At 44.4% G+C, this 24,846-nt stretch overlaps 1 protein-coding gene across 5 annotated transcripts in view; it reads right to left on the bottom strand.

The window, feature by feature from the left end:
• Nucleotides 1-6,202: 6,202 nt before the first annotated feature.
• LOC129855224 (zinc finger protein 385C-like) overlaps nt 6,203-24,846 on the bottom strand; it is a 139,520-nt gene continuing 120,876 nt past the window's right edge. For 3 of the 5 annotated variants that reach the window (XM_055922663.1, XM_055922645.1, XM_055922680.1), the window contains 6 exons: nt 22,987-23,185; nt 12,108-12,476; nt 11,737-11,939; nt 11,400-11,498; nt 11,115-11,207; nt 6,203-7,794 (listed from right to left, as the gene is read on the bottom strand). In XM_055922663.1, the coding sequence (XP_055778638.1) occupies nt 7,558-7,794; nt 11,115-11,207; nt 11,400-11,498; nt 11,737-11,939; nt 12,108-12,476; nt 22,987-23,185 (1,200 nt within the window). In that variant the 3' untranslated portion in view covers nt 6,203-7,557. The remainder of the gene's footprint in view (nt 7,795-11,114; nt 11,208-11,399; nt 11,499-11,736; nt 11,940-12,107; nt 12,477-22,986; nt 23,186-24,846) is intronic. The other 2 variants (XM_055922671.1, XM_055922656.1) reach the window with 1 other exon arrangement.

The raw sequence follows: 24,846 nt of genomic DNA on the forward strand, positions 1-24,846 counted from the left end.
TTACAGACAGTAGGCAATTAAGGTCACAGTTATGAAAACTTAGGACACTAAAGAGGCCTTTCTACTGACTGAAAAACACCAAAAGAAAGATGCCCAGGGTCCCTGCTCATCTGCGTGAACGTGCCTTAGGCATGCTGCAAGGAGGCATGAGGACTGCAGATGTGGCCAGGGCAATAAATTTCAATGTCCGTACTGTGAGACGCCTAAGACAGCGCTACAGGGAGACAGGACGGACGGCTGATCGTCCTCGCAGTGGCAGACCATGTGTAACAACACCTGCACAGGATCGGTGCATCCGAACATCACACCTGCGGGACAGGTACAGGATGGCAACAACAACTGCCCGAGTTACACCAGGAATGCACAATCCCTCCATCAGTGCTCAGACTGTCCGCAATAGGCTGAGAGAGGCTGGACTGAGGGCTTGTAGGCCTGTTGTAAGGCAGGTCCTCACCAGACATAACCGGCAACCACGTTGCCTATGGGCACAAAACCACCGTCGCTGGACCAGACAGGACTGGCAAAAAGTGCTCTTCACTGACAAGTCACGTTGTTTTCCTACCAGGGGTGATGGTCGGATTCGTGATTATTGTCAAAGGAATGAGCGTTACACTGAGGCCTGTACTCAGGAGCGGGATCGATTTGGAGGTGGAGGGTCCGTCATGGTCTGGGGCAGTGTGTCACAGCATCATCGGACTGAGCTTGTTGCCATTGCAGGCAATCTCAATGCTGTGCGTTACAGGGAAGACATCCTCCTCCCTCATGTGGTACCCTTCCCGCAGGCTCATCCCGATATGACCCTGCAGCATGACAATGCCACCAGCGATACCGATCGTTCTGTGAGTGATTTCCTGCTAGACAGGAATGTCAGTGTTCTGCCATGGCCAGCGAAGTGCCCGGATCTCAATCCCATTGAGCACGCATTTGGGACTTGTTGGATCGGAGGGTGAGGGCTAGGGCCATGCCCCCAAGAAATGTACAGGAACTTGCAGGTGCCTTGGTGGAAGAGTGGGGTAACATCTCACAGCAAGAACTGGCAAATCTGGTGCAGTCTATGAGGAGAAGATGCACTGCAGTACTTAATGCAGCTGGTGGCCACACCAGATACTGACTGCTACTTTTGATTTTGACCCACCCTTTGTTCAGGGACACATTATTCCATTTTTGTCACATGTCTGTGGAACTTGTTCAGTTTATGTTTCAGTTGTTGAATCTTGTTATGTTCATACAAATATTTACACATGTTAAGTTTGCTGAAAATAAACATAGTTGACAGTGAGAGGACATTTTTTTTTTGCTGAGTATATATAGCCTCATTATTGTTTATTTATTTTACTTTAGTTTATTTAGTAAATCTTTTTTTAACTCTATTTTATTAAAACTGCATTGTTGGTTAAGGGCTTGTAAGTAAGCATTTGCAAGGTACCTGTTGTATTCGGTGCATGTGATAAATAAAAATGGATTTGATTGGTTGTGTGTACTTTGACATTTCTGAGCATTGCCAGATTTTTCTTTCTCTTTCAGTTATATCACCTTGGACTAAAACACTTCCTCATAGTTATTGAGGCATATGACATTTGAAGTCGGAAGTTTACATACACTTAGGTTGGAGTCATTACAACTCGTTTTTCAACCACTCCACACATTTCTTGTTAACAAACTATAGTTTTGGCAAGCCGATTAGGACATCTACTTTGTGCACGACACAAGTATTTTTTACAACAATTGTTTACAGACAGATTATTTCACTGTATCACAATTCCAGTGGGTCAGAAGTTTACATACAGTAAGTTGACTGTGCCTTTAAACAGCTTGGAAAATTCCAGAAAATTATGTCATGGCTTTAGAAGCTTCTGATAGGCTAAATGACATCACTGTAGTCAATTGGAGGTGTACCTGTGGATGTATTTCAAGGCCTACCTTCAAACTCAGTGCCTCCTTGCTTGACATCATGGGAAAATCAAAAGAAATCAGCCAAGACCCCAGAAAAAAATTGTGGACCTCAACAAGTCTTGTTCATCCTTGGGAGCAATTTCCAAAAGCATGAAGGTACCACGTTCATCTGTACAAACAATAATATGCAAGTATTAACACCATGGGACAACGCAGCAGTCATACCGCTCAGGAAGAAGACGCGTTCTGTCTCCTAGAGATGAATGTACTTTTGTGCAAAAAGTCAGAATCAATCCCAGAACAACAGCAAAGGACCTTGTGAAGATGCTGGAGGAAACAGGTACAAAAGTATCTATATCCACAGTAAAGCGAGTCCTATATCAACATAACCTGAAAGGCCGCTCAGCAAGGAAGAAGCCACTGCTCCAAAACCGCCATAAAAAAGCCAGACTACGGTTTGCAACTGCACATGGGGACAAAGATTGTACTTTTTGGAGAATTGTCCTCTGGTCTGATGAAACAAAAATAGAACTGTTTGGCCATAATTTGGAGGAAGAAGGGGGATGCTTGCAGGCTGAATAACACCATCCCAACCGTGCAGCACGGGGGTGGCAGCATCATGTTGTGGGGGTGCTTTGCTGCAGGAGGGACTGGTGCACTTCACAAAATAGATGTCATCATGAGGAAAGGAAAATTATGTAGAAATATTGAAGCAACATCTCAAGACATCAGTCAGGAAGTTAACGCTTGGTCGCAAATGGGTCTTCCAGATGGACAATGACCCCAAGCAAACTTCCAAATTTGTAGCAAAATGGCTTAAGGACAACAACGTCAAGGTATTGGAGTGGCCATCACAAAGCCCTGACCTCAATCCCATAGAAAATTTGTGGGCAGAACTGAAAAAGCGTGTGCGAGCAAGGAGGCCTAGAAACCTGACTCAGTTACACCAGCTCTGTCAGGAGGAATGGGCCAAAATGCACCCAATTTATTGTGGGAAGCTTGTGGAAGGCTACCTGAAACGTTTGACCCAAGTTAAAGGCAATGCTACAAAATACTAATTGAGTGTATGTAAACTTCTGACCCACTGGGAATGTGAAGAAATTAAAGCTGCAATAAATCATCCTCTGTACTATTATTCTGACATTTCACATTCTTAAAATATAGTGGTGATCCTAACTGACCTAAGAAAGGGAATTTTTACTAGGAGTAAATGTCAGGAATTGTGAAAGAACTGAGTTTAAATGCATTTGGCTAAGGTGTATGTAAACTTCCGACTTCAACTGCAAATATAACTGTGCAGTTCCCATCCTTACCTGTTTCTCAGTCCTTTCTGCTCTAGCTGAGTCTAATGGCTTTGATGTTCATCCATTAAAAACCTCCAGTAGTTGTGTGGAGGCTTTGACTAGCTTGTGTTTCTTTAATGGAGCGACTTCATTGTAAGGCTGGAGGTGAGTCTCACAATAAGAGACCAGGCAGGACATCACGGCATTTAGTTTTCTCCCAGCTCAAAAATCACTCTCCAAATCTCCAGGTCCAGCAAAGAACAGAGAAGGGGGAGCAGCTTGAACTCCTGTCTTCTTCAGTTTCTCCACCACCTCAGAAAGCATAGTGTTTCTGTTTAGAACAGGCCTTGGGATAAAGGTCACTGATTGAGGCCATGGCCTCTGCCAATTTGATGCACACACTAACAAACATAGCAAGAGAACCAGAGATAAGTTTAGTTTTCTGAGGAGTAGGAGGGAGTGGCTTGTATTCTGTCGAAGGTGGCTTCCTGGTTCTGTGTGAACTCAGATGTCAGCAAAGGGCATGGCCAGCAGAGGGCATGATTGGTCAGTCACAGCCAGAGAGTAATTGTATCCTTACAATTGTGCGTCAGCGTAACAACAAGAGGCACTCTACAGTAAAGTAACACAGGAGACACATTTCTATGAAAAATCTGTATTCTTTATAAGGTCATGTACAACGATACAGACATCACATCGACATGTTCTTTATGAATACCAATTTACATTATTGCAATGGATGGAAAATTAAGCGACCCATGTAGTGCACCGGATGACACTTAAATACAACTTTAAAATGACGTAATATTGCTTAGGCTACAATATTTCAGCACAATCAGTTAGAACACAGGATACAACACTGAGGAATAGCAGGGGCCTAAAACTACAGCGGTGTTACATCTTCAATAGTCCCCTTCTGTGAAAACACTTACCAACTTCCTCAGGAATTAACATAAAGTGATTGAGAGGACCGACTTTTTAAAATTAAGTCCTCATACTACACGTTATCAGGCTAAAGCATCAGGACATGATTCCCACTTGTTAACGAGGAGCTCCTGTACTTCAGACTCCCATCAACAGAGTGTGCTTGGTGGCATCTGGAGATTGTTCAAAAGAGTGAAACATTTCAGAACTTTGCAGATAGAAATCCACCGTAAAGAGTGGGCATGATTTCTTATTCCCTATGACAAAGAGGACTGCTTATCTATGTGATATACAGTACCAGTCAAAAGTTTGGACTCACCTACTCATTCAAGGGTTTTTCTTTATTTTTACTATTTTCTACATTGTAGAATAATAGTGAAGACATCAAAACTATGAAATAACACAAATGGAATCATGTAGTAGCCAAAAATGTGTTAAATCAAAATCTATTTTATATTTCAGATTCTTCAAAGTAGCTACAGTACCTTTTGCCTTGATGACAGCTTGACACACTCTTGGAATTATCTCAACCAGCTTCATGAGGTTGTCACCTGGAATGCATTTCAATTAACAGGTGTACCTTGTTAAAAGTTAATTTGTTGAATTTCTTTCCTTCTTAATGCGTTTGAGCCAATCAATTGTATGACAAGGTAGTGGTGGTATACAGAAGATAGCTATAGCTAAGTCAGAAGATAGCTAAGTCCATATTATGGCAAGAACAGCTCAAATAAGCAAAGAGAAACAACAGTCCATCATTACTTTAAGACATGAAGGTCAGTCAATACGGAACATTTCAAGAACTTTAAAAGTCTCTTTAAGTGCAGTCGCAAAAACCATCAAGTGGTCCTCTCAAGAGGTCCGCCACAGGAAAGGAAGACCCAGAGTAACCTCTGCTGCAGAGGATAAGTTCATTAGAGTTACCAGCCTCAGAAATTGCAGCCCAAATAAATGCTTCACAGAGTTCAAGTAACAGACACATCTCAACATCAACTGTTCAGAGGAGACTGCGTGAATTAGTCCTTCATGGTAGAATTGCTGCAAAGAAACCACTACTAAAGGACACCAATAATAAGAAGAGACTTGCTTGGGCCAAGAAACATGAGCAATGGACATTAGACCAGTGGAAATCTGTCCTTTGGTCTGATGAGTCCAAATTTGAGATTTGTGGTTCCAACCGCCGTGTCTTTGTGAGACGCAGAGTAGGTGAATGGATGATCTCTGCATGTGTGGTTCCCAACGTGAAGCATTGGGGAGGAGGTGTGATGGTGCTTTGCTGGTGACACCGTCTGTGATTTATTTAGAATTCAAGGCACACTTAACCATCATGGCTACCACAGCCTTCTGCAGCGATACGCCATCCCATCTGGTTTGCGCTTAGTGGGACTATCATTTGTTTTTCAACAGGACAATGACCCAACACACCTACAAGCTGTGTGCGAGCTATTTGACCAAGATGGAGAGTGATGGAGTGCTGCATCAGATGACCTGGCCTCCACAATCACCCGACCTCAACCCAATTGAGATGGTTTCGGATGAGTTGGAACGCAGAGTTATGGAAAAGCAGCCAACAAGTGCTCAGCATATGTGGGAACTCTCAACCAGGTGACGCTGGTTGAGAGAATGCCAAGAGTGTGCAAAGCTGTCATCAAGGCAAAGGGTGGCTACTTAAGAATCTAAAATCTCAAATATATTTGATTTGTTTAACACTTTTTTGGTTACTACATGATTCCATATGTGTTATTTCATAGTTTTGATGTCTCTACTATTATTCTACAATGTAGAAAATAGTAAAAAATTAAGAAAAACCATTGAATGAGAAGGTGTGTCCAAACTTTTGACTGGTACTGTACTTCTATGCTAAATGATAAATGTTCTGTGACGTTGCACCCTCCTGAATAAGCCCCAGATTATGGGTGTTTTGAACGCAGGTTTCTCTCACTCTTTCTCTCCCTCCCCCTTCTCTCTGTCTCTTTAGTCCTGTTTCCCTGAAGTAAAATATTCTCCATCAGGTTTGAGTGGGCTGCTGATTGCGGCTGTACTAATACTGCTTTTTACACAGGGAAGAAAGGGAGAAAGAGGGAAAATAAAGAGCACGAGAGAGCGTGACCCTTACCTCATCGATACTTTCTTATACCCATCAATGTTAACCTGACTTCAGATCTGCTTGAGCCAGCTCCTCTGAATATCTTGAAAGCATATACAGATCTGGGACCAGCTACATTTATGTATCTTTCTCTGTCAAATGCTGAGAGCAGGGTATACATCATTTATCCAGAGCGACTTGAAGTACAGTGAGTGCATACATTCTTTAGTACGTGTATGTGTTCCCTGCGAGAATTGAACACATGACCATGCCGTTGCCTGAGCCACACAGAATGACTAATAATGTGTTGTCTGATGGGTCTGTGGTTGCTGGGACTCGGGGTCTCACATTGGCATCGTGCATCACATTCCCAGACCAAAGCCAGGCTTCAAACCGTTTAGGTAGATCCGCGTTATAGCGAATTGACATTTGAAAGTCCTTTCCGATTGAGCCGACATACAGTATGTAGCATTTACCGTGAATGCGGTGGATACTCTACCTAGCTAGGTTAGCTCTTTTGGGATTTAATACCGGGTTTCAATGAAAGTGTTAGTTGAAAAGTACCTTAGCTGAAAGCACAAAACAAATGAAACAGTATCCTTGACAAAATGTGATAGACTAATACTGGACAAGGGAAATCTGACAGTGTGGGCCTACTCCCAGAGTGAAACAGTTTGGAAAAGCCTAAAGCGAGGGGACATCGGCAACGCACACTATACGTGACATAAATATAGGCCTACTTCTCTATCGTCATCTAATAAATAGCACAAAACAAATACAACTTGATCGTTCGTCGCTATGGCTTCAAAGAGGGTCCTCCAGACCAAGTTGGAGCATGCAGTCGACAGTCTTCAGAGAGCCAACGGGAGAGAGGGGCAGCAATTTTGTGGCTGAAACGCCACGGCCATCTCTGGTTCTCCAGTGTGTAGCACCGTAGCCAGTAAGCGGTTTTGCATGTTGGACATGGTGGCACGCTGCTCTGCTCTCATTGGCTGCATAGATGTTTTAGGTCCTGTCCAAAATCAACCCTTAACCTCTGTGCACTTGTGAAGATCTGAAAGGATTTGATGGGTTTCAGCAATAGGGTGAACATTCCACTTAGCCTATTAGAAGTCAAAGTGGAGCTCCAACCGTATTGCTTACATACAGTACCTATCTAATCATTTTATACAGTATAAAATGATATACAGTACTGTAGACAACTGCCAGTACTGTACTGTAGACAAGGTGGGAGGGTAAAGGGTTGTTTCTGGACAGGGCCTCAGAGTAGCTCCACTTAGGTCCTTATTTTTCATCTAGAAAGGCTGGGCTAGATCGTCTGCTCTACTAAAATGTAAATGTATGCCAATTTGATCCAGGCTAGTCCAAGCTTGGCTAGTACGGAGAGAAGATGATGGGCCTGTGAGTGGCCCTCAGGGGCCCCGGGGCGGGCCTGAAGAGCGCAGGGCTGAGCAGGGGGGTCTGGATGAGGGGTGTGTGGCCTGGCCCCGGGGGGCCACGCAGGGTCAGAGGATTGGAGGCCATGGTGCAAAGGGTGGCCGGGTTCATGTGGCTGGCCAGGAAACCTGCCGACAGGGCCTTGGACAGCTGCTTCTGCAGGGCCAGTTTGGTCTGGAAGAGAGGAACCATAGGGTTTTTAGTATGAGTCTGCGGCAGCTATTCAACAAACTTACATGCAGGTCAAGTTCATTAGAGTACGCAACGAAAAACGTTTAGAAACTTTTTGCAATGGAAAACAAAAATGTGCATTTCTTATTGGGCAAGTCATAGTAGTCCCAGCCAGTTTCTGTCTGTGTTCTTCCATTTGGTGCTTAATGAACACAACCCAGGGTCAAATACCTCTTTGAGGTGTGCTTGATTTAGCATGGAGTTTGCACTTTTGGGACTATTATATTGGTTCAATTGTACCGGCAAACAAGTGTACTTCAACCTCGGCACAGGTATTTGAAAGTATTAGGCATACACTACCTTACCGAAAGTATGGACACCTTCTCATCGAACATCTCATTGCAAAATCATGGGCATTAATATGGAGATAGTCCCCCCTTTGCTGCTATAACAGCCTCCACTCTTCTGGCAATGCTTTCTACTAGATGTTGGAACATTGCTGCGGGGACTTACTTTCATTCAGTCACAAGAGCATTAGTGAGGTCGGGCACTGATGTTGGGCGATTAGGCCTAGCTCGCAGTCGACATCCAATTAATTTCAAAGGTGTTCAATGGGGTTAAGGTCAGGGTTCTGTGCAGGCCAGTCAAGTTCTTCCAAACCGATCTCGACAAACCATTTCAGTATGGACTTCACTTTGTGCTTGGGAGCACGGTCATGCTGAAATAGGAAAGGACCTTCCCCAAACTGTTACCACAAAGTTGGAAGCACAGAATCGTCTAGAATTTCATATGCTGTAGCGATACTATTTCCCTTCACTGGAACTAAGGGGCCTAGCCCGAAACATGAAAAACAGCCCCAGACCCTTATTGCTCCTCCACCAAACATTACAGTTGGCACTATGCATTGGGGCAGGTAGCGTTCTCCTGGCATTCACCAAACCCAGATTCGTCCGTCGGACTGCCAGATGGTGAAGCGTGATTCATCGCTCCAGAGAACACATTTCCACTGCTCTAGAGTCCAATGGCGGCGAGCTTTACACCACTCCAGCCGATGCTTGGCATTGCGCATGGTGATCTTAGACGTGTGTGCTGCTGCTCGGTCATAGAAACCCATTTCATGAAGCTCCCTGACGAACAGTTCTTGTGCTAACGTTGCTTCCAGAGGCAGTTTGGAACTCGGTAGTGAGTGTTGCAACCGAGGACAGACCATTGTTACGCGTCATGCGCTTCAGCACTCGGCGGTCCTGTTCTGTGAGCTTGTGTGGCCTAACGTTTCCACTTCACAATAGCAGCACTTACTGTTGACCGGAGCAGCTTTAGCAGGGCAGACAAATGTGATGATCTGACTTGTCGGAAAGGTGGCATCCAATGACGGTGCCACGTTGAAAGTCACTGAGCTCTTCAGTAAGGTCATTCTACTGCCATTGTTTGTCTATGGAGATTGTGTGGCTGACCCTGGTCTGGTATTCAATAATTACCTGAGAGTGGATTTTCCATAACTCCCTCCATCCAGGACATACAGCTGTGCAAATTCAACTTCTCAAAGCAATATTTGGAAAACCCACTATCTACAATTGATTGAGTTACCGGCCACCTCAAGCTCTGTGGTACCAGCTGTGATGGAAACAGGAAGTTTCGGTACAATTCTATAAATGTCGACAGATAATTTGTTCGTTTCGACATGGTGGGATCTTTTATTGTCGGTCAAATGATTTATGTGAGAAACAGCAGTGGAAATGCCTTCATCGCCAAATATTTATATAATAACCTTCATATCGAAGTAAACTTGGGAGTCATGCGATGATATGGTGTGTGGTCTTCCCGCTATGACTCAGGAAACGATGCAGTTACGGATGAAATAAGTTCTGATGAACTTCACAGGGTGGTGAAAGGGCACGGTGATCTTGATGCTCCTTTCCAACAAATATCGAGGGTCTTATTCTGGTGACATGATGATCGATGCTTGCCTGCCGTTTGAGAAATACAAATATTCTTGCTCTTATCCATAATAATCGCATCATGTAGACTAGCCAACCGCACTGTATCTGCCAGCTGTTGACTAGAGCGGACGTGTCAAGACCAGAGGAGGCATAGTTGCTATTTAACGCAACTGTTTTTGTGACAATACTATCAGTAGAGTTGAAAATGCGACAGAAACACATTGAACTTTACATTTTTATTTGGTACATAAAAACTTAAGCGAAAAGTCAACAGTTTGGTGGAAACACACCACTGGTGGGAATATTTTCTTTATCCGTATTTTAGAATATTCCCATAAAAATCTGTCGCCAATTGGATGGAGACCTAGCTATTGTTCGGCCAGAAAGTATGTTCACCTGGTGTCCCATGTCAAAATCAGTCTAACAATGCTATCTCTCTTCAAGCCCATACAATTGTATCCAAAAAGTTATAGTCTAGATCAGGCCTGTATGCATTCAGCTAACCACAACATTAACGTCAGAGTGAGGGTGAATGAAACATGAAAGTGAATATCCATCACCATCAATTTGTGTGAAGCCAGTGTGGATTGTTGGCAACCTCACGAGCTGGCCTTAAATATCCCAGACAAGATTGTGACCATGGCCTGAGACACTGCCTCTACCCAGCAGCTGGCCAAACACAAATCCTGTGCGGCCCTCTGTCTTTGTCTGTCTGTCTGTCTGTCTGTGTGTGTGTGTGTGTGTGTGCGTGTGTGTTTGTGTGCGAGCATGTACTTGTGTGTGTGTTGTGGTTATGTGACAATGTTTGTGTGTGTGTGTGTGAGGCTATGTTTACATGAGTGTGTGAGAGACCTTTTTGTGCCTGCCAGTATATTTGGCCTCACCAACTTTCAAGCAGTTATTTTTGTAGTGAGTAAACTGTGAAAGAACGTGACCATGCCTATTCCCAAACATGGCCCTTTCTCAGCTATCCGACATAGCAGCAGCACGCTATCGTGCTCAGTTCATTAACCCCATAGATAGACAATGGGACAGAGATAATTTGGTAATGTGAGTAAATGTGTGTTTGCCGTTTATGTGACCAGAGCCACCTAAGACAGTTGCCCAATTCAAATTCCGGTTCTTACTCTTCCTAAGCGGGTAAAATGTGGCCCCTGACGTCTTAATGACGTTATTTCCTGCCTTTAAACTGGTTTTCTGGGTTAGAAGACCGGATATAACTCAAATACAACCAACTGGTCTCTGTTACATGCAGGTAAAGACATCTGATGTCATGGACGTCATAGTTTGGTTATCTGGTAAAACATCCAGTCAACCAAATAAAGACATCTGTCTCTGGTTGCTAAAAAGACATTCACAAAACGTCCTCATACAGGCCTTCACCTGAGGGCTGTAAGTGCTGAGGTGGCAGTGGCTGGCCAGTTTCCCTATGGCCGAGGTCACCCCCCCAAACGGGAAACCACTCCATCTCACGCTCTGCAGAGAGGACACAAGAACGGGGGAAAGGGGGTGACAAAATAAGAACGCTGGCTGTGTGGGAATGAATGGGCAGGACAGGAGGGGTAGTTGGTGTGTATGTGTATGTGTGTGTGTGTGTGTGTGTGTGTGTGTGTGTGTGTGTGTGTGTGTGCGTGCGTGCGTGCGTGCGTGTGTTGGACGGACACTCACCGCTAAAAGAGGGTTTGGCTGGCTCTTAGTATAAGGGCTGAACTTCGGTTTCTGGGGCTTTCCTGACAACCGATCTTTGTGTCTTCTGCTGCTCATGTGCTGAGGGACAAAAGCAAAGCATGTTAGGTTTTATACTGAGTGAAACATCCCTTAAAAGCTACATTCTGGGATTCATTCGAAAATCCCACTTGTATTGGTCTACAGCTGAGGGATGGGGCTAGGGAAATGTAACCCCTCTCAAATTCATAGGCAGCTCCAAATGCAAGGACTGAGTGCATGGCATATATATTTTGAGGCTGTACTACACACACTCAGAAACACTCACAAACACACACACCTGTTTGAGCTGCGTCTCCGAGTTGACGGACACCTCGCACATCTCGCAGTGGAACGGTTGGCTAGCCAGGGCCACGCCCACCCTGGCCTTGCTGCTGATTGCCTGCTTGCTCCTGCATGTCGGCCTAGGCAATGACATTACCTTACCTCGGTGTCGCGCCTGAGCACCCGCCTGGCCCTCCAGCATCTGCTTGTGTTTGGAGCCTAGAACAGCACAGATACATCACAGACACGACCACATAGCTATTGATTAATTTATCAGTTAAAAATGTTATTTAATCAGAATCATAGATCAGCATTTAAATAGTATCTACTTATCACTCAATAGCAAATGCTGTGCAAGTAGCCATATAGACATATTGCAGTGCATACCGCTATAGTGGGCTTCTAGCTGGGACGAGGAGTTGACTGTGATTTTGCACATGGGACAGTGGAGGTGCTGCTTGGTGGGGGGGCTCTTTTTGCCCTGACTAGTCTCCTCTTCCCCTCCTGGTGCCCCTGGGGACTCCCCCTGGCCCTCCAGTGACGGGTTGGAGTCTGGGGTCGGGCTGGGGCCCTCCATAGGGCTACCGTCTGACGTGAGCTCCGAGAGCTGGTAGACAGCAGGAGAGACCTGGGGGGAGATGAGGGCCAAGACGTCCAGGGAAGAGGTCTCCGAGATGGGCATAGGGGTGGGGGAGACCCCCTGGAGGGTGTCATCCAGCTTCGGTCTGGTGGTTAGCTGGGGAGACGAGAGCAGGCCTGGGGAGAGAGAGAGACGTTGCTGTATGAGAGTTATCATACATGTGGTATTCACATACAAACAGGGATTGAGGTTAAATTGTCTTCTGACAGGTGGCTTCAGTCTTACACAGCATTAGTCCCTCACCTGACTCTGGTCTCTATCTGACGTAAGACAATGGGGTTAGAGCTACATGGGGGGAGAAAGGCCAGCATTCATTTGGCAACTATATCAGGCAGCGTAACACAGTGGATTCAAGTGAGAGCTGGATTAAATTAAAAACACTGGCAGATGTAGATTCTGTTTACTGAGAGCACTGCTCAACACTGGTATTTTTTTATTTAACCTTTATTTAACTAGGCAAGTCAGTTAAGAACAAATTCTTATTTACAATGACAGCCTACCCCAGCCAAACCCTAACTTGGACGACGCTGGGCCAATCGTGCACCGCCCTATGGTACTCCCAATCACGTCCGGTTGTGATACAGCCTGAAATCAAACCAGGGTCTGTAGTGACGCCTCTAGCACTGAGATGCAGTGCCTTAGACCGCTACGCCACTCAGGAGCCCTGGTAGCCTGTTCAGCCTCTCTCTACAGTACCTGTCTCTCTAGATACATACATAGATAGAATTGATTTGATAATTTAAAATGATTATTTAAAATAAGTGTGTCTACATTTCTTTTTTTCCCCACCTTTATTAAACCAGGTAGGCTAGTTGAGAACAAGTTCTCATTTGCAACTGCGACCTGGCCAAGATAAAGCAAAGCAGTTTGACACATACAACAACACAGAGTTACACATGGAATAAACAAACATACAATCAATAATACAGTAGAAAAATCTATATACAGCAATAAATAGGCCATGGTGGCGAAGTATTTACAATATAGCAATTAAACACTGGAATGGTAGAATGTGCAGAAGATTAATGTGCAAGTAGAGATACTGGGGTGCAAAGGAGCAAGATAAATAACTAAATACAGTATGTGTAACGTCTGTAGAGTGATGGGTGTGGAGTCAGACGCAGAGAGCAGAAGGTTGACTGGAAAAACGCTTTAATGTCCTTTAGCACAGTAACCAGTTTCAAACATGGGTGAAGCACAAAACACAGGCGCAACAAACCCAAAACCATAGTTACTAAAATACCGGACAGCGAAAACCCAAAAGAACACAAACACCACTAACGTGAAATAACAACAAGCCCGCACAAACACCAGCGGGATAAACTAACTTAAAAAACACCCATCCCAAAACCCCAACAAGGAACAGGTGAAAACAATTAGACAAAAACAAACGAAAAGCTATTTACAGATGAGCTATGTACAGGTGCAGTGATCTGTGAGCTGTTCTGACAGCTGGTGTTTAAAGCTAGTGAGGGAGGTAAGAGTCTCCAGCTTCAGTGGTTTTTGCAGTTCGTTCCAGTCATTGGCAGCAGAGAACTGGAAGGAGAGGCAGTCAAAGGAAGAATTGGCTTTGGGGATGACCAGTGAGATATACCTGCTGGAGCGCGTGCCACGGGTGGGTGCTGCTATGGTGACCAGTGAGCTGAGATAAGGTGGGGCTTTACCTAGCAGAGGCTTGTAGATGACCTGGAGCCAGTGGGTTTGGCGCCGAGTATGAAGCGAGGGCCAGCAACGGAGAGTGTACAGGTCGCAGTGGTGGGTAGTATATGGGGCTTTGATGACAAAACGGATGGCACTGTGGTAGACTGCATCCAATGTATTGAGTTGGGTATTGGAGGCTATTTTGTTTTACGAGGGTATGTTTGGCAGCATGAGTGAAGGATGCTTTGTTGCAAAATAGGAAGCCAATTTTAGATTTAATTTTGGATTGGGGATGTTTAATGTGAGTCTGGAAGGAGAGTTTACAGTCTAACCAGACACCTAGGTATTTGTTGTTGTCCACATATTCTAAGTCAGAACTGTCCAGAGGAGTGATGCTGGACGGGCGGGCAGGTGCGGGCAGCGATCGGTTGAAGAGCATGCATTTAGTTTTACTTGCATTTAAGAGCAGTTGCAGGCCACGGAAGGAGAGTTGTATGGCATTGAAGTTCATCTGGAGGTTAGTTAACACAGTGTCCAAAGAAGGGCCAGAGGTATACAGAATGGTGTCGTCGGCGTAGAGGTAGATCAAAGAATCACCAGCAGCAAGAGCGACATCATTGATGTATACAGAGAAGAGAGTCGGCCCGAGAATTGAACCCTGTAGCACCCCCATAGAGACTGCCAGAGGTACGGACCCCAGGCCCTCCGATTTGACACACTGAACTCTATCAGAGAAGTAGTTGGTGAAACAGGTGAGGCAATCATTTGGGAAACCAAGGCTGTTGAGTCTGCCAATAAGAATGTTGTGATTGACAGAGTCGAAAGCCTTAGCCAGGTCGATGAATATGGCTGCACAGCAATGTCTCTTATCGATGGCGGTTATAATATCGTTTAGGACCTTGAGCGTGGCTGAGGTGCACCCATGACCAGCTCTGAAACCAGATTGCATAGCGGAGAAGGTACGGTGGGATTCGAAATGGTCGGTAATCTGTTTGTTAACTTGGCTTTCAAAGACCTTAGAAAGGCAGGGTAGAATAGATATAGGTCTGTAGCAGTTTGGGTCTAGAGTGTCTCCCCCTTTGAAGATGGGGATAGTCTCAGCTTTCCAATCTATGGGAATCTCAGACGATATGAAAGAGATGTTGAACAGGTTAGTAATAGGGGTTGGAACAATTTCGGCAGATCATTTTAGAAAGAGAGGGTCCAGATTGTCTAGCCCGGCTGATTTGTATGGGTCCAGATTTTGCAGCTTTTTCAGAACATCAGCTATCTGGATTTGGGTGAAGGAGAAGTGGGGGAGGTTTGGGCGAGTTGCTGTGGGGAGCGCAGGGCTGTTGACCGGGGTAGGGGTAGCCAGGTGGAAAGCATGGCCAGCCGTAGAAAAATGCTTATTGAAATTCTCAATTATAGTGGATTTATCGGTTGTAGCAGTTTTTCCTAGCCTCAGTGCATTGGGCAGCTGGGAGGAGGTGCTCTTATTCTCCATGGACTTTACAGAGTCCCAGAACTTCTTCAGTTTGTGCTACAGGATGCAAATTTATGCTTGAAAAAGCTAGCCTTAGCGTTCCTAACTGCATGTGTATATTTGTTCCTAACTTCCCTGAAAAGTTGCATATCACGGGGGCTGTTCGATGCTAATGCAGAACGCCACATAATGTTTTTGTGCTGGTCAAAGGGCAGTCAGGTCTGGAGAGAACCAAGAGCTTCCCTGTTCCTGGTTCTAAATTTTTTGGAATGGGGCATGCTTATTTAAGATGGTGAGGAAGGCACTTTTAAAGAATAACCAGGCATCCTTCTGACGGGATGAGGTCAATATCCTTCCAGGATACCCGGGCCAGGTCAATTAGAAAGGCCTGCTCGCTGAAGTGTTTTAGGGAGTGTTTGACAGTGATGAGGGGTGGTCGTTTGACCGCAAACCCATTACGGATGCAGGCAATGAAGCAGTGATCGCTGAGATCTTGGTTGAAAACAGCAGAGGTGTATTTGGAGGGCAAGTTGGTTAGGATGATATCTATGAGGGTGCCCGTGTTTACAGATTGGAGGTTGTACCTGGTGGGTTCATTGATAATTTGTGTGAGATTGAGGGCATCAAGCTGAGATTGTAGGATGGCCGGGGAGTTAAGCATGTCACAGTTTAGGTCACTAGCAGCACGAGCTCTGAAGATAGATGGAGGGCAATCAATTCACATATGGTGTCCAGGGCACAGCTGGGGGCAGAGGGTGGTCTATAGCAAGCGGCAACAGTGAGAGACTTGTTTCTGGAAAGATGGCTTTTTAAAAGTAGAAGTTTGAATTGTTTGGGTACAGACCTGGATAGTAAGACAGAACTCTGCAGGCTATCTCTGCAGTAGATTCCAACACCGCCCCCTTTGGCAGTTCTATCTTGTCGGAAAATGTTATAGTTAGGGAACAGAAATTTCAGGCTGGCTGGAGACACGGCGATTCAGAAAGATAGCAGGCCGGGGCTAGCAAGCTAGCAGAAGGGCCTTAGAGGGAGAAAGGGACTAGCATGGGCTAGCTCCAGGCTAATTGGTGCTGGCTCCGGGACTGACGTTAGCCAGTACTCGGATAGCAGCTAGCTAGCTGCGAATATCCAGGTGAAAAATGGCCAGAGCTTGCAGTAGGAATCCGGGGATATGGAGAGAAAATAGGTCCGATTAGCTCTGGTTTGAGTCACGTTGTACAAACCGGCGAGAGCTTTCCGAGCTAAAGGTTAGCTGATGACCGATAGCAGTGGTTAGCTGACTACTAGCTAGGAGCTAGTGAGCTGGCTAGCTTCTGTTGGGGGATTCTGGATTCGAGGTGAATAATACTTTAGAAAAAACAGATCTGCACCACATTGAGTGAGGCGTGTTGCAGGAAAGGGTTTTGAAGTTGGGTTTTCGAAAAAAATATACACTGCTCAAAAAAATAAAGGGAACACTTAAACAACACAATGTAACTCCAAGTCAATCACACTTCTGTGAAATCAAACTGTCCACTTAGGAAGCAACACTGATTGACAAGACAATAAATTTCACATGCTGTTGTGCAAATGGAATAGACAAAGGGCGGAAATTAAAGGCAATTAGCAAGACACCCTCAATAAAGGAGTGATTCTGCAGGTGGTGACCACAGACCACTTCTCAGTTCCTATGCTTCCTGGCTGATGTTTTGGTCACTTTTGAATGCTGGCGGTGCTCTCACTCTAGTGGTAGCATGAGACGGAGTCTACAACCCACACAAGTGGCTCAGGTAGTGCAGTTCATCCAGGATGGCACATCAATGCGAGCTGTGGCAAAAAGGTTTGCTGTGTCTGTCAGCGTAGTGTCCAGAGCATGGAGGCGGTAGGAGACAGGCCAGTACATCAGGAGACGTGGAGGAGGCCGTAGGAGGGCAACAACCCAGCAGCAGGACCGCTACCTCCGCCTTTGTGCAAGGAGGGGCACTGCCAGAGTCCTGCAAAATGACCTCCAGCAGGCCACAAATGTGCATGTGTCTGCTCAAACGGTCAGAAACAGACTCCATGAGGGTGGTATGAGGGCCCGACGTCCACAGGTGGGGGTTGTGCTTACAGCCCAACACCGTGCAGGACGTTTGGCATTTGCCAGAGAACACCAAGATTGGCAAATTCACCACTGGCGCCCTGTGCTCTTCACAGATGAAAGCAGGTTCACACGCACATGTGACAGACGTGACAGAGTCTGGAGACGCCGTGGAGAACGTTCTGCTGCCTGCAACATCCTCCAGCATGACCGGTTTGGGGGTGGGTCAGTCATGGTGTGGGATGGCATTTCTTTGTGTAGCCGCACAGCCCTCCATGTGCTCGCCAGAGGTAGCCTGACTGCCATTAGGTACCGAGATGAGATCCTCAGACCCCTTGTGAGACCATATGCTGACACATGCACATTTGTGGCCTGCTGGAGGTCATTTTGCAGGACTCTGGCAGTGCTCCTCCTTGCACAAAGGGGGAGGTAGCGGTCCTGCTGCTGGGTTGTTGCCCTCCTACGGCCTCCTCCACGTCTCCTGATGTACTGGCCTGTCTCCTGGTAGTGCCTCCATGCTCTGGACACTACGCTGACAGAGACAGCAAACCTTTTTGCCACAGCTCGCATTGATGTGCCATCCTGGATGAACTGCACTACCTGAGCCACTTGTGTGGGTTGTAGACTCCGTCTCATGCTACCACTAGAGTGAGAGCACCGCCAGCATTCAAAAGTGACCAAAACATCAGCGAGGAAGCATAGGAACTGAGAAGTGGTCTGTGGTCACCACCTGCAGAATCACTCCTGTTTTGGGGGGTGTCTTGCTAATTGCCTTTAATTTCCACCTTTTGTCTATTCCATTTGCACAACAGCATGTGAAATTTATTGTCAATCAGTGTTGCTTCCTAAGTGGACAGTTTGATTTCACAGAAGTGTGATTGACTTGGAGTTACATTGTGTTGTTTAAAATTTCCCTTTATTTTTTTGAGCAGTGTAAAAAAGATATGCGAAGAAAAATATATAAAAATATATATACACGGGACACGACAAGACAAGGACAAAAGAGGACTGCTACGCCATCTTGGATTTCTACATCTCTCTGTTTGTTGTTCTCTGAATATTTCATTTCAATTCAATATACTTTATTGACATGGAATGTACAACACTTACAGTGCCTTCAGAAAGTATTCATTCCCCTTGACTTATTCCACATTTTGTTGTGGGTCACTAAGAGCATTCCACACCTGGATTTGCTTTATTATTATTATTTTCTATTCTTCAAGCTCTGGCAAATTGGTTCTTGATCATTGCTAGACAACCATTTACAGGTCATGCCATAGATTTTCAAGTAGATTTTCTCTACCAGTCAAAAGTTTTGGACACACCTACTACTTCAAGGGATTTTCTTTATTTTTTACGATGTTCTACATTGTAGAATAATAGTGAAGACATCAAAACTATGAAATAACACATATGGAATCATGTAGTAATCAAAAAAGTGTTAAACAAATAAAATATATTTTATATGGCAGTAAGTCAGTGAACCATGTGCAAATGGCATATATAATGTCGAGATGGCCTATATTCTGACCAAATTATATATATCACTATGTTAAGCCCTGAATTAACCAGGTCTATTTGTCATATGTGATCATAGGAAGTCAGAATTTATCGTTGGTGCTCTAATATATTGCTGAAATGCCCAATTGTCTGGCTCGTTGAACTCGGGATGGCCTAGCAGTGATAGTGGTTCTTCCACATCGCTCGTTGGGGTTGATTTTAGCCTGTCCATTTGGTGATGGTAAATCACTGTTTAAACTTATTGGAAATGGACAATAAGTCAGCCATCAAGTCCGCCATCCATTAGTCGATAAGATATCATACTGACACCAAACTGATACATACTGACACTAAACCCACTTTGTCCAACTAGTTTAGAAGCCAACTTTCACATATTTCAGAGCCGACCCAAAATTCACAGCACCTTATGCTAAAATCATAAAAAACTTAAAACATGTAGTTACGTTCTAGCTGCGGGTCCAGTTCTGACATCATGTGTAGGCCTAGCTGAGGCAACCCAGAATCCCGAGTTTTGGCTCGATAGGTCATTCGGAGCCCGAGCAGCGACCTTAATTACTGCTGAATATTTCCATCGGACAGAGACTTGTAGGGTCAGTCTCTATGGGGCCGAGGTGGTTTCAATGCACCTAGTATTGTGATTCTGGGACTTTTCAACATGTCGTCATTTTCGCGACGTTAAAAATGAATTGAAGATATTGCAAATGGACGAGGCTGTTTCTCGGCCTGAGAACCTTCTAGAGCCACATAACTCACCGTGCACTACCAACTTAAGCTCTAGAATAGTTTAATAAAGTTTCAGAGCTCTTTAATGGTTCAAACGGTGGTAACTATTGCAGGCTCTGTGTGTCTGTAAGCCCCACACTGTGTCACTCCATCTTGGCTGTGTGTGTGTGAGAGTACAGAAAATCACAGAAATCATGTAGAGCTCCGAAACCTGCCTTAACACGCATCAACTGGATCTATAAATACATTTTAAAAACACACATTTGTTTTAGCATCATGAAATGGACCTTGTACGATTTCTCGTAAAATACGATAGATAAATGTCTGGTTCTATTTTTCCTTCCTATGTACTTTGACGTGAAGCGGTCAAAATAGCGCTGTATTACCGTTTTCGACCTTAAATCCCACAAAATGTGCATTAACTCAAAGAGTGTTGTGGCCTCGACACCATCTTGTTTCTGGGCTAAAGTACATTTGGACACCCCTGTGCTCACTGAGTTTCGTCTTTGAAGTCTGTTCCGTTTACGAGAAACAGCCACGTCCATTTGGTTATGAAATGTCCAGTTGCCATATACAGTCAGTCGTCATATGGTGGAATTTTCCAGAACAGCAGAAATTAAAATAAAATACATGTATATCTCAGAAACCGAGTCTCCTGGAAACTTTTTTTTTTACTTCCCGGAAGACAAGGCTTTGGGGGGCGACCTGAGGCCGTCGGCCTATTTAAATAGCGCCCGTCTAGTAAGGGACCGTCCATTTGCCCTATGAAAATCCTCATCAATCATAAAGGAGCTGCCACATGCGTCCCTTATGTAGGTTATTGTCCTGCTGAAAGTTGAATTAATCTCCCAGTGTCTGGTGGAAAGCAGACTGAACCAGGTTTTCCTCTAGGATTTTGCCTGTGCTTAGCTCCATTACGTTTATTTTTTATTATGAAAAACTCCCCAGTCCTTAACGATTACAAGCATACCCATAACATGATGCAGCCACCACTATGCTTGAAAATATGGAGAGTGCTACTCAGTAATCTGTTGTATTGGATTTGCTCCAAACATAACACTTTGTATTCAGGTAAAAAATGAATTGCTTTGTTACAGTATTACTTTAGTGTCTTATTGCAAACAAGATGCATGTATTGGAATATTTGTATTCTGTACAGGCGTCCTTCTTTTCACTCTGTCAAATAGGTTAGTATTGTGGAGTAACTACAATATTGTTTACCCATCCTCAGTTTTCTCGTATCACAACCATTAAACTCGTCCTGTTCACCGGACGTGCTACCTGTCCCAGACCTGCTGTTTTCAACTCTCTAGAGACCGCAGGAGCGGTAGAGATACTCTTAATGATCGGCTATGAATAGCCAACTGACATTTACTCCTAAGGGGCTGACTTGCTGCACCCTTGACAACTACTGTGATTATTATTATTTGACCATGCTGGTCATTTATGAACATTTGAACATCTTGGCCATGTTCTGTTATAATCCCCTCATAGCCTGGTTCCTCTCTAGGTTTCTTCCTAGGTTTTGGCCTTTCTAGGGAGCTTTTCCTAGCCACCGTGCTTCTACACCTGCATTGCTTGCTGTTTGGGGTTTTAGGCTGGGTTTCTGTACAGCACTTTGAGATATCAGCTGATGTACGAAGGGCTATATAAAAATAAATACATTTGATTTGATTTGTAACTGTTTTGATTTGTAACTGAGTAGTTTCCTTCCTCTCCGGCAACTGAGTTAGGAAGGACGCCTGTATCTTTGTAGTGTTTGGGTGTATTGATACACCATCCAAAGTGTAATTAATTAACTTCACCATGCTCAAAGGGATATTCAATGTCTACTTTAAAAAAATAAATATCTACCAATAGGTGCCCTTCTTTGCGAGGCATTGGAAAACCTCCCTGGCCTTTGTGGTTGAATGTGTGTTCGAAATTCACTGCTCAACTGTGTGGGGTACAGAGATGAGGTAGTCATTCAAAAATAATGTTAAACACTATTATTGCACACAGATTGAGTCCATGCAACTTATTATATGACCAATTTTTATTCTTGAGCTTATTTAGGCTTGCCATTATAAAGGGGTTGAATACTTATTGACTCAAGACATTTCAGCTTTTCATTTTGAATTAGTTCGTCAAAATTTAGAAAAACATAATTCTACTTTGATATTATTGGGTATTGTCTGTAGGTCAGTGACAAAAACAATCTCAATCAAATCCATTTTAAATTCAGGCTGTAAAACAATACAATTTGGAAAGGGGCTGTGAATACTTTCTGAAAGCACTGTACATTGTCAAATTAAACATATAAAAACGATGGTCAAAGACAGGAATATACGAGACTGTTAGTAATAAATCAATAATCTCTTACCTTTCTCTCACTCTTTCTCCCTTTCTCCCTCACTGTCCCTTTCTCTCTCTCCCTTTATCTCTCCGTTTCTCTCCATTAATCAATTGCCATGGTTACCCTGGATATAAAGGCTCTATCATTATGTCATTAAATGGAATTGAATTATGGTGAACGAAGTATCGAGAGAATCAATAGAAAACAAAGATGAGTCTAGTAAATACGGCGAAGGAAGGAGCGACAGGAGATGGGGCTATTTTCAGATGAGAAAAATGGCTTGACAAATGACAAGACAGAGACACAAAATAACAGGAAGACAAAGATACTGTTTTGATCGGTAAACGGTATGGGCAACATTTTCTGTCCACAAAATGGCACTAAAATGCAAAAAAAAATTGAGCAGGAATGATCTCCTACCGTAACTTAGCTTTTTACGATGTCCGTGAGAAATCTGTGATCTTAAAGCGGATTCAACACAACTGTCATGAAAATGCGTTGCATGCAATGCAATCCCTAGCAGTAGCTTTCCAAACTTGGATAAAGAGTACCTGTCTTGTCTACCTAAAATGGTTATTATGGGCAAGTTTCTGTGCTGTTTCTGTGCTGTGTTTTGCGAACAGAAAACAGGGTTACAATAGGCCTGGAATCCACACGTATTCAGTGAATTGAAACAATCGTGAAACAGAACCATAATCAATGTGAATTCCAGGATAGCTTACAACAACAGCTCCGCTCCTACACGTCAAAACGACATCCTCCGCATGCACATTCCTTGCTATGATCACTGATCTGACATGAATCCTAATTGCTGATTGCAATCAGATCTCAAGCCTTAAGGAAGGAAGGAGAGCAGGCGAGGGGGGAGCTTTTTTTCCAGACCTGGTATTTTACCTGTTCCCTCTGTGAGGCTGGGGTCCATCAGTGCTGGTAGGGACTTTTCCACTCCAGTCTTCCCCCTCTCCCTGTCTCTCTCCCTCCCTGCCATGGAGCCCTGGCCCCTCTGACGGTTCCTCTGGGCGTCCATGGATTTCAGCTTGCGTGCGTGTTTGTGGCCCTTGTAGTGAGCCTCAGCCTGGTTCTGGTCATGGAGGAGACAAAGAAACAGTATGAGAGGAGAAGAGATCCCTGGATCTCAGCATCAGAACAGCAACCAAAAATGAAAAGAAATTAGGAAAGGGGAAAGGATTTTGGCAAACAACCTGGTAACTAGTTACACAGTTCATACAGTGCATTTGGAAAGTATTCAGACCCCTTAACTTTTTCCATATTTTGATACATTACAGCCTTCTTCTAAAATTGATTACATTGTTTTCCACCCTGATCAATCCACACACAATACCCCATAATGACAAAGCAAAAACATTTTTTATTTTTTATTATTGACAATGTATAAAAAATGTAAAACTGAAATATCACATTTACATAAGTATTCAGATCCTTTACTCAGTACATGGTTGAAGCACCTTTGGCAGCAATAACAGCCTCGAGTCTTCTTGGGTATGACGCTACAAGCTTGGCACACCTGTATTTGGGGAGTTTCTCAGATTATTCTCTGTAGATCCTCTCAAGCTCTGTCAGGTTGGATGCGGAGCATCGCTGCTCTCCAGAGATGGTCGATCAGGTTCAAGTCCGGGCTCTGGCTGGGCCACTCAAAGACATTCAGAGACTTGTCCCGAAGCCACTCCTGCGTTGTCTTGGCTGTGTGCTTAGGGTCACTGTCCTGTTGGAAGGTGAACCATCGCCCCAGTCTGAGGTCCTGAGTGCTCTGGAACAGGTTTTCATTAAGGATCTCTCTGTACTTTGCTCCGTTTATCTTTCCCTCGTTCCTGACCAGTCTCCCAGTACCTGCTGCTGAAAAATATACCCACAGCATGATGCTGTCACCACCATGCTTCACTGTAGGGATGGTGCCTGGTTTCCTCCAGAAGTGACGCTTGGTATTCAGGCCAAAGAGTTCAATCTTGGTTTCATCAGACCAGAGAATCTTGTTTCTTATGGTCTGAGAGTCTATAGGTGCCTTTAGCAAACTCCAAGCAGGCTGTCATGTGCCTTTTACTAAGGAGTGGCTTCCATCTTGTCACTCTACCATAAAAGCCTGATTGGTGGAGTGCTGCAGAGATGGTTGTCCTTCTGGAAGGTTCTCCCATCTCTACAGATTAAATCTGGAGCTCTGTCAGAGTGATCATTGGGTTCTTGGTCACCTCCCTGACTAAGGCCCTTCTCCCCTGATTGGTGAGTTTGGCCAGGCGGCCAGCTCTAGGATGAGTCTTGATGGTTCCAAACTTCTTCCATTCAAGAATGATAGAGGCCACTGTGTTCTTGGGGACCTTCAATGCTGCAGAAATGTTTTGGTACCCTTCCCCAGATCTGTGCCTCAACACAATCATGTCTCGGAGCTCTACAGACAATTCCTTCGACCTCATGGCTTGGTTTTTGCTCTGACATGCACTGTCAACTGTGGGACCTTCTATAGACAGGTGTGTGCCTTTCCAAATAATGTCCAATCAATTGAATTTATCACACCTGGACTCCAATCAAGTTTTAGAAAAACCTCAAGCATGATCAATGGAACCAAGATGCACCTGAGCTCAATTTCGAGTCTCATAGCAAAGGGTCTGAATACTTATGTAAATAAGATATTTCTGTTTTTCACATTTGTATGAATTTGCAAAAAAAATCAAAAAACCTGTTTTCCCTTTGTCATTATGGGGTATTGTGTGTAGATTGAGGGGGGGGAAT

Source organism: Salvelinus fontinalis, chromosome 1 (assembly GCF_029448725.1).
Source record: "Salvelinus fontinalis isolate EN_2023a chromosome 1, ASM2944872v1, whole genome shotgun sequence".
NCBI lineage: Eukaryota > Metazoa > Chordata > Actinopteri > Salmoniformes > Salmonidae > Salvelinus > Salvelinus fontinalis.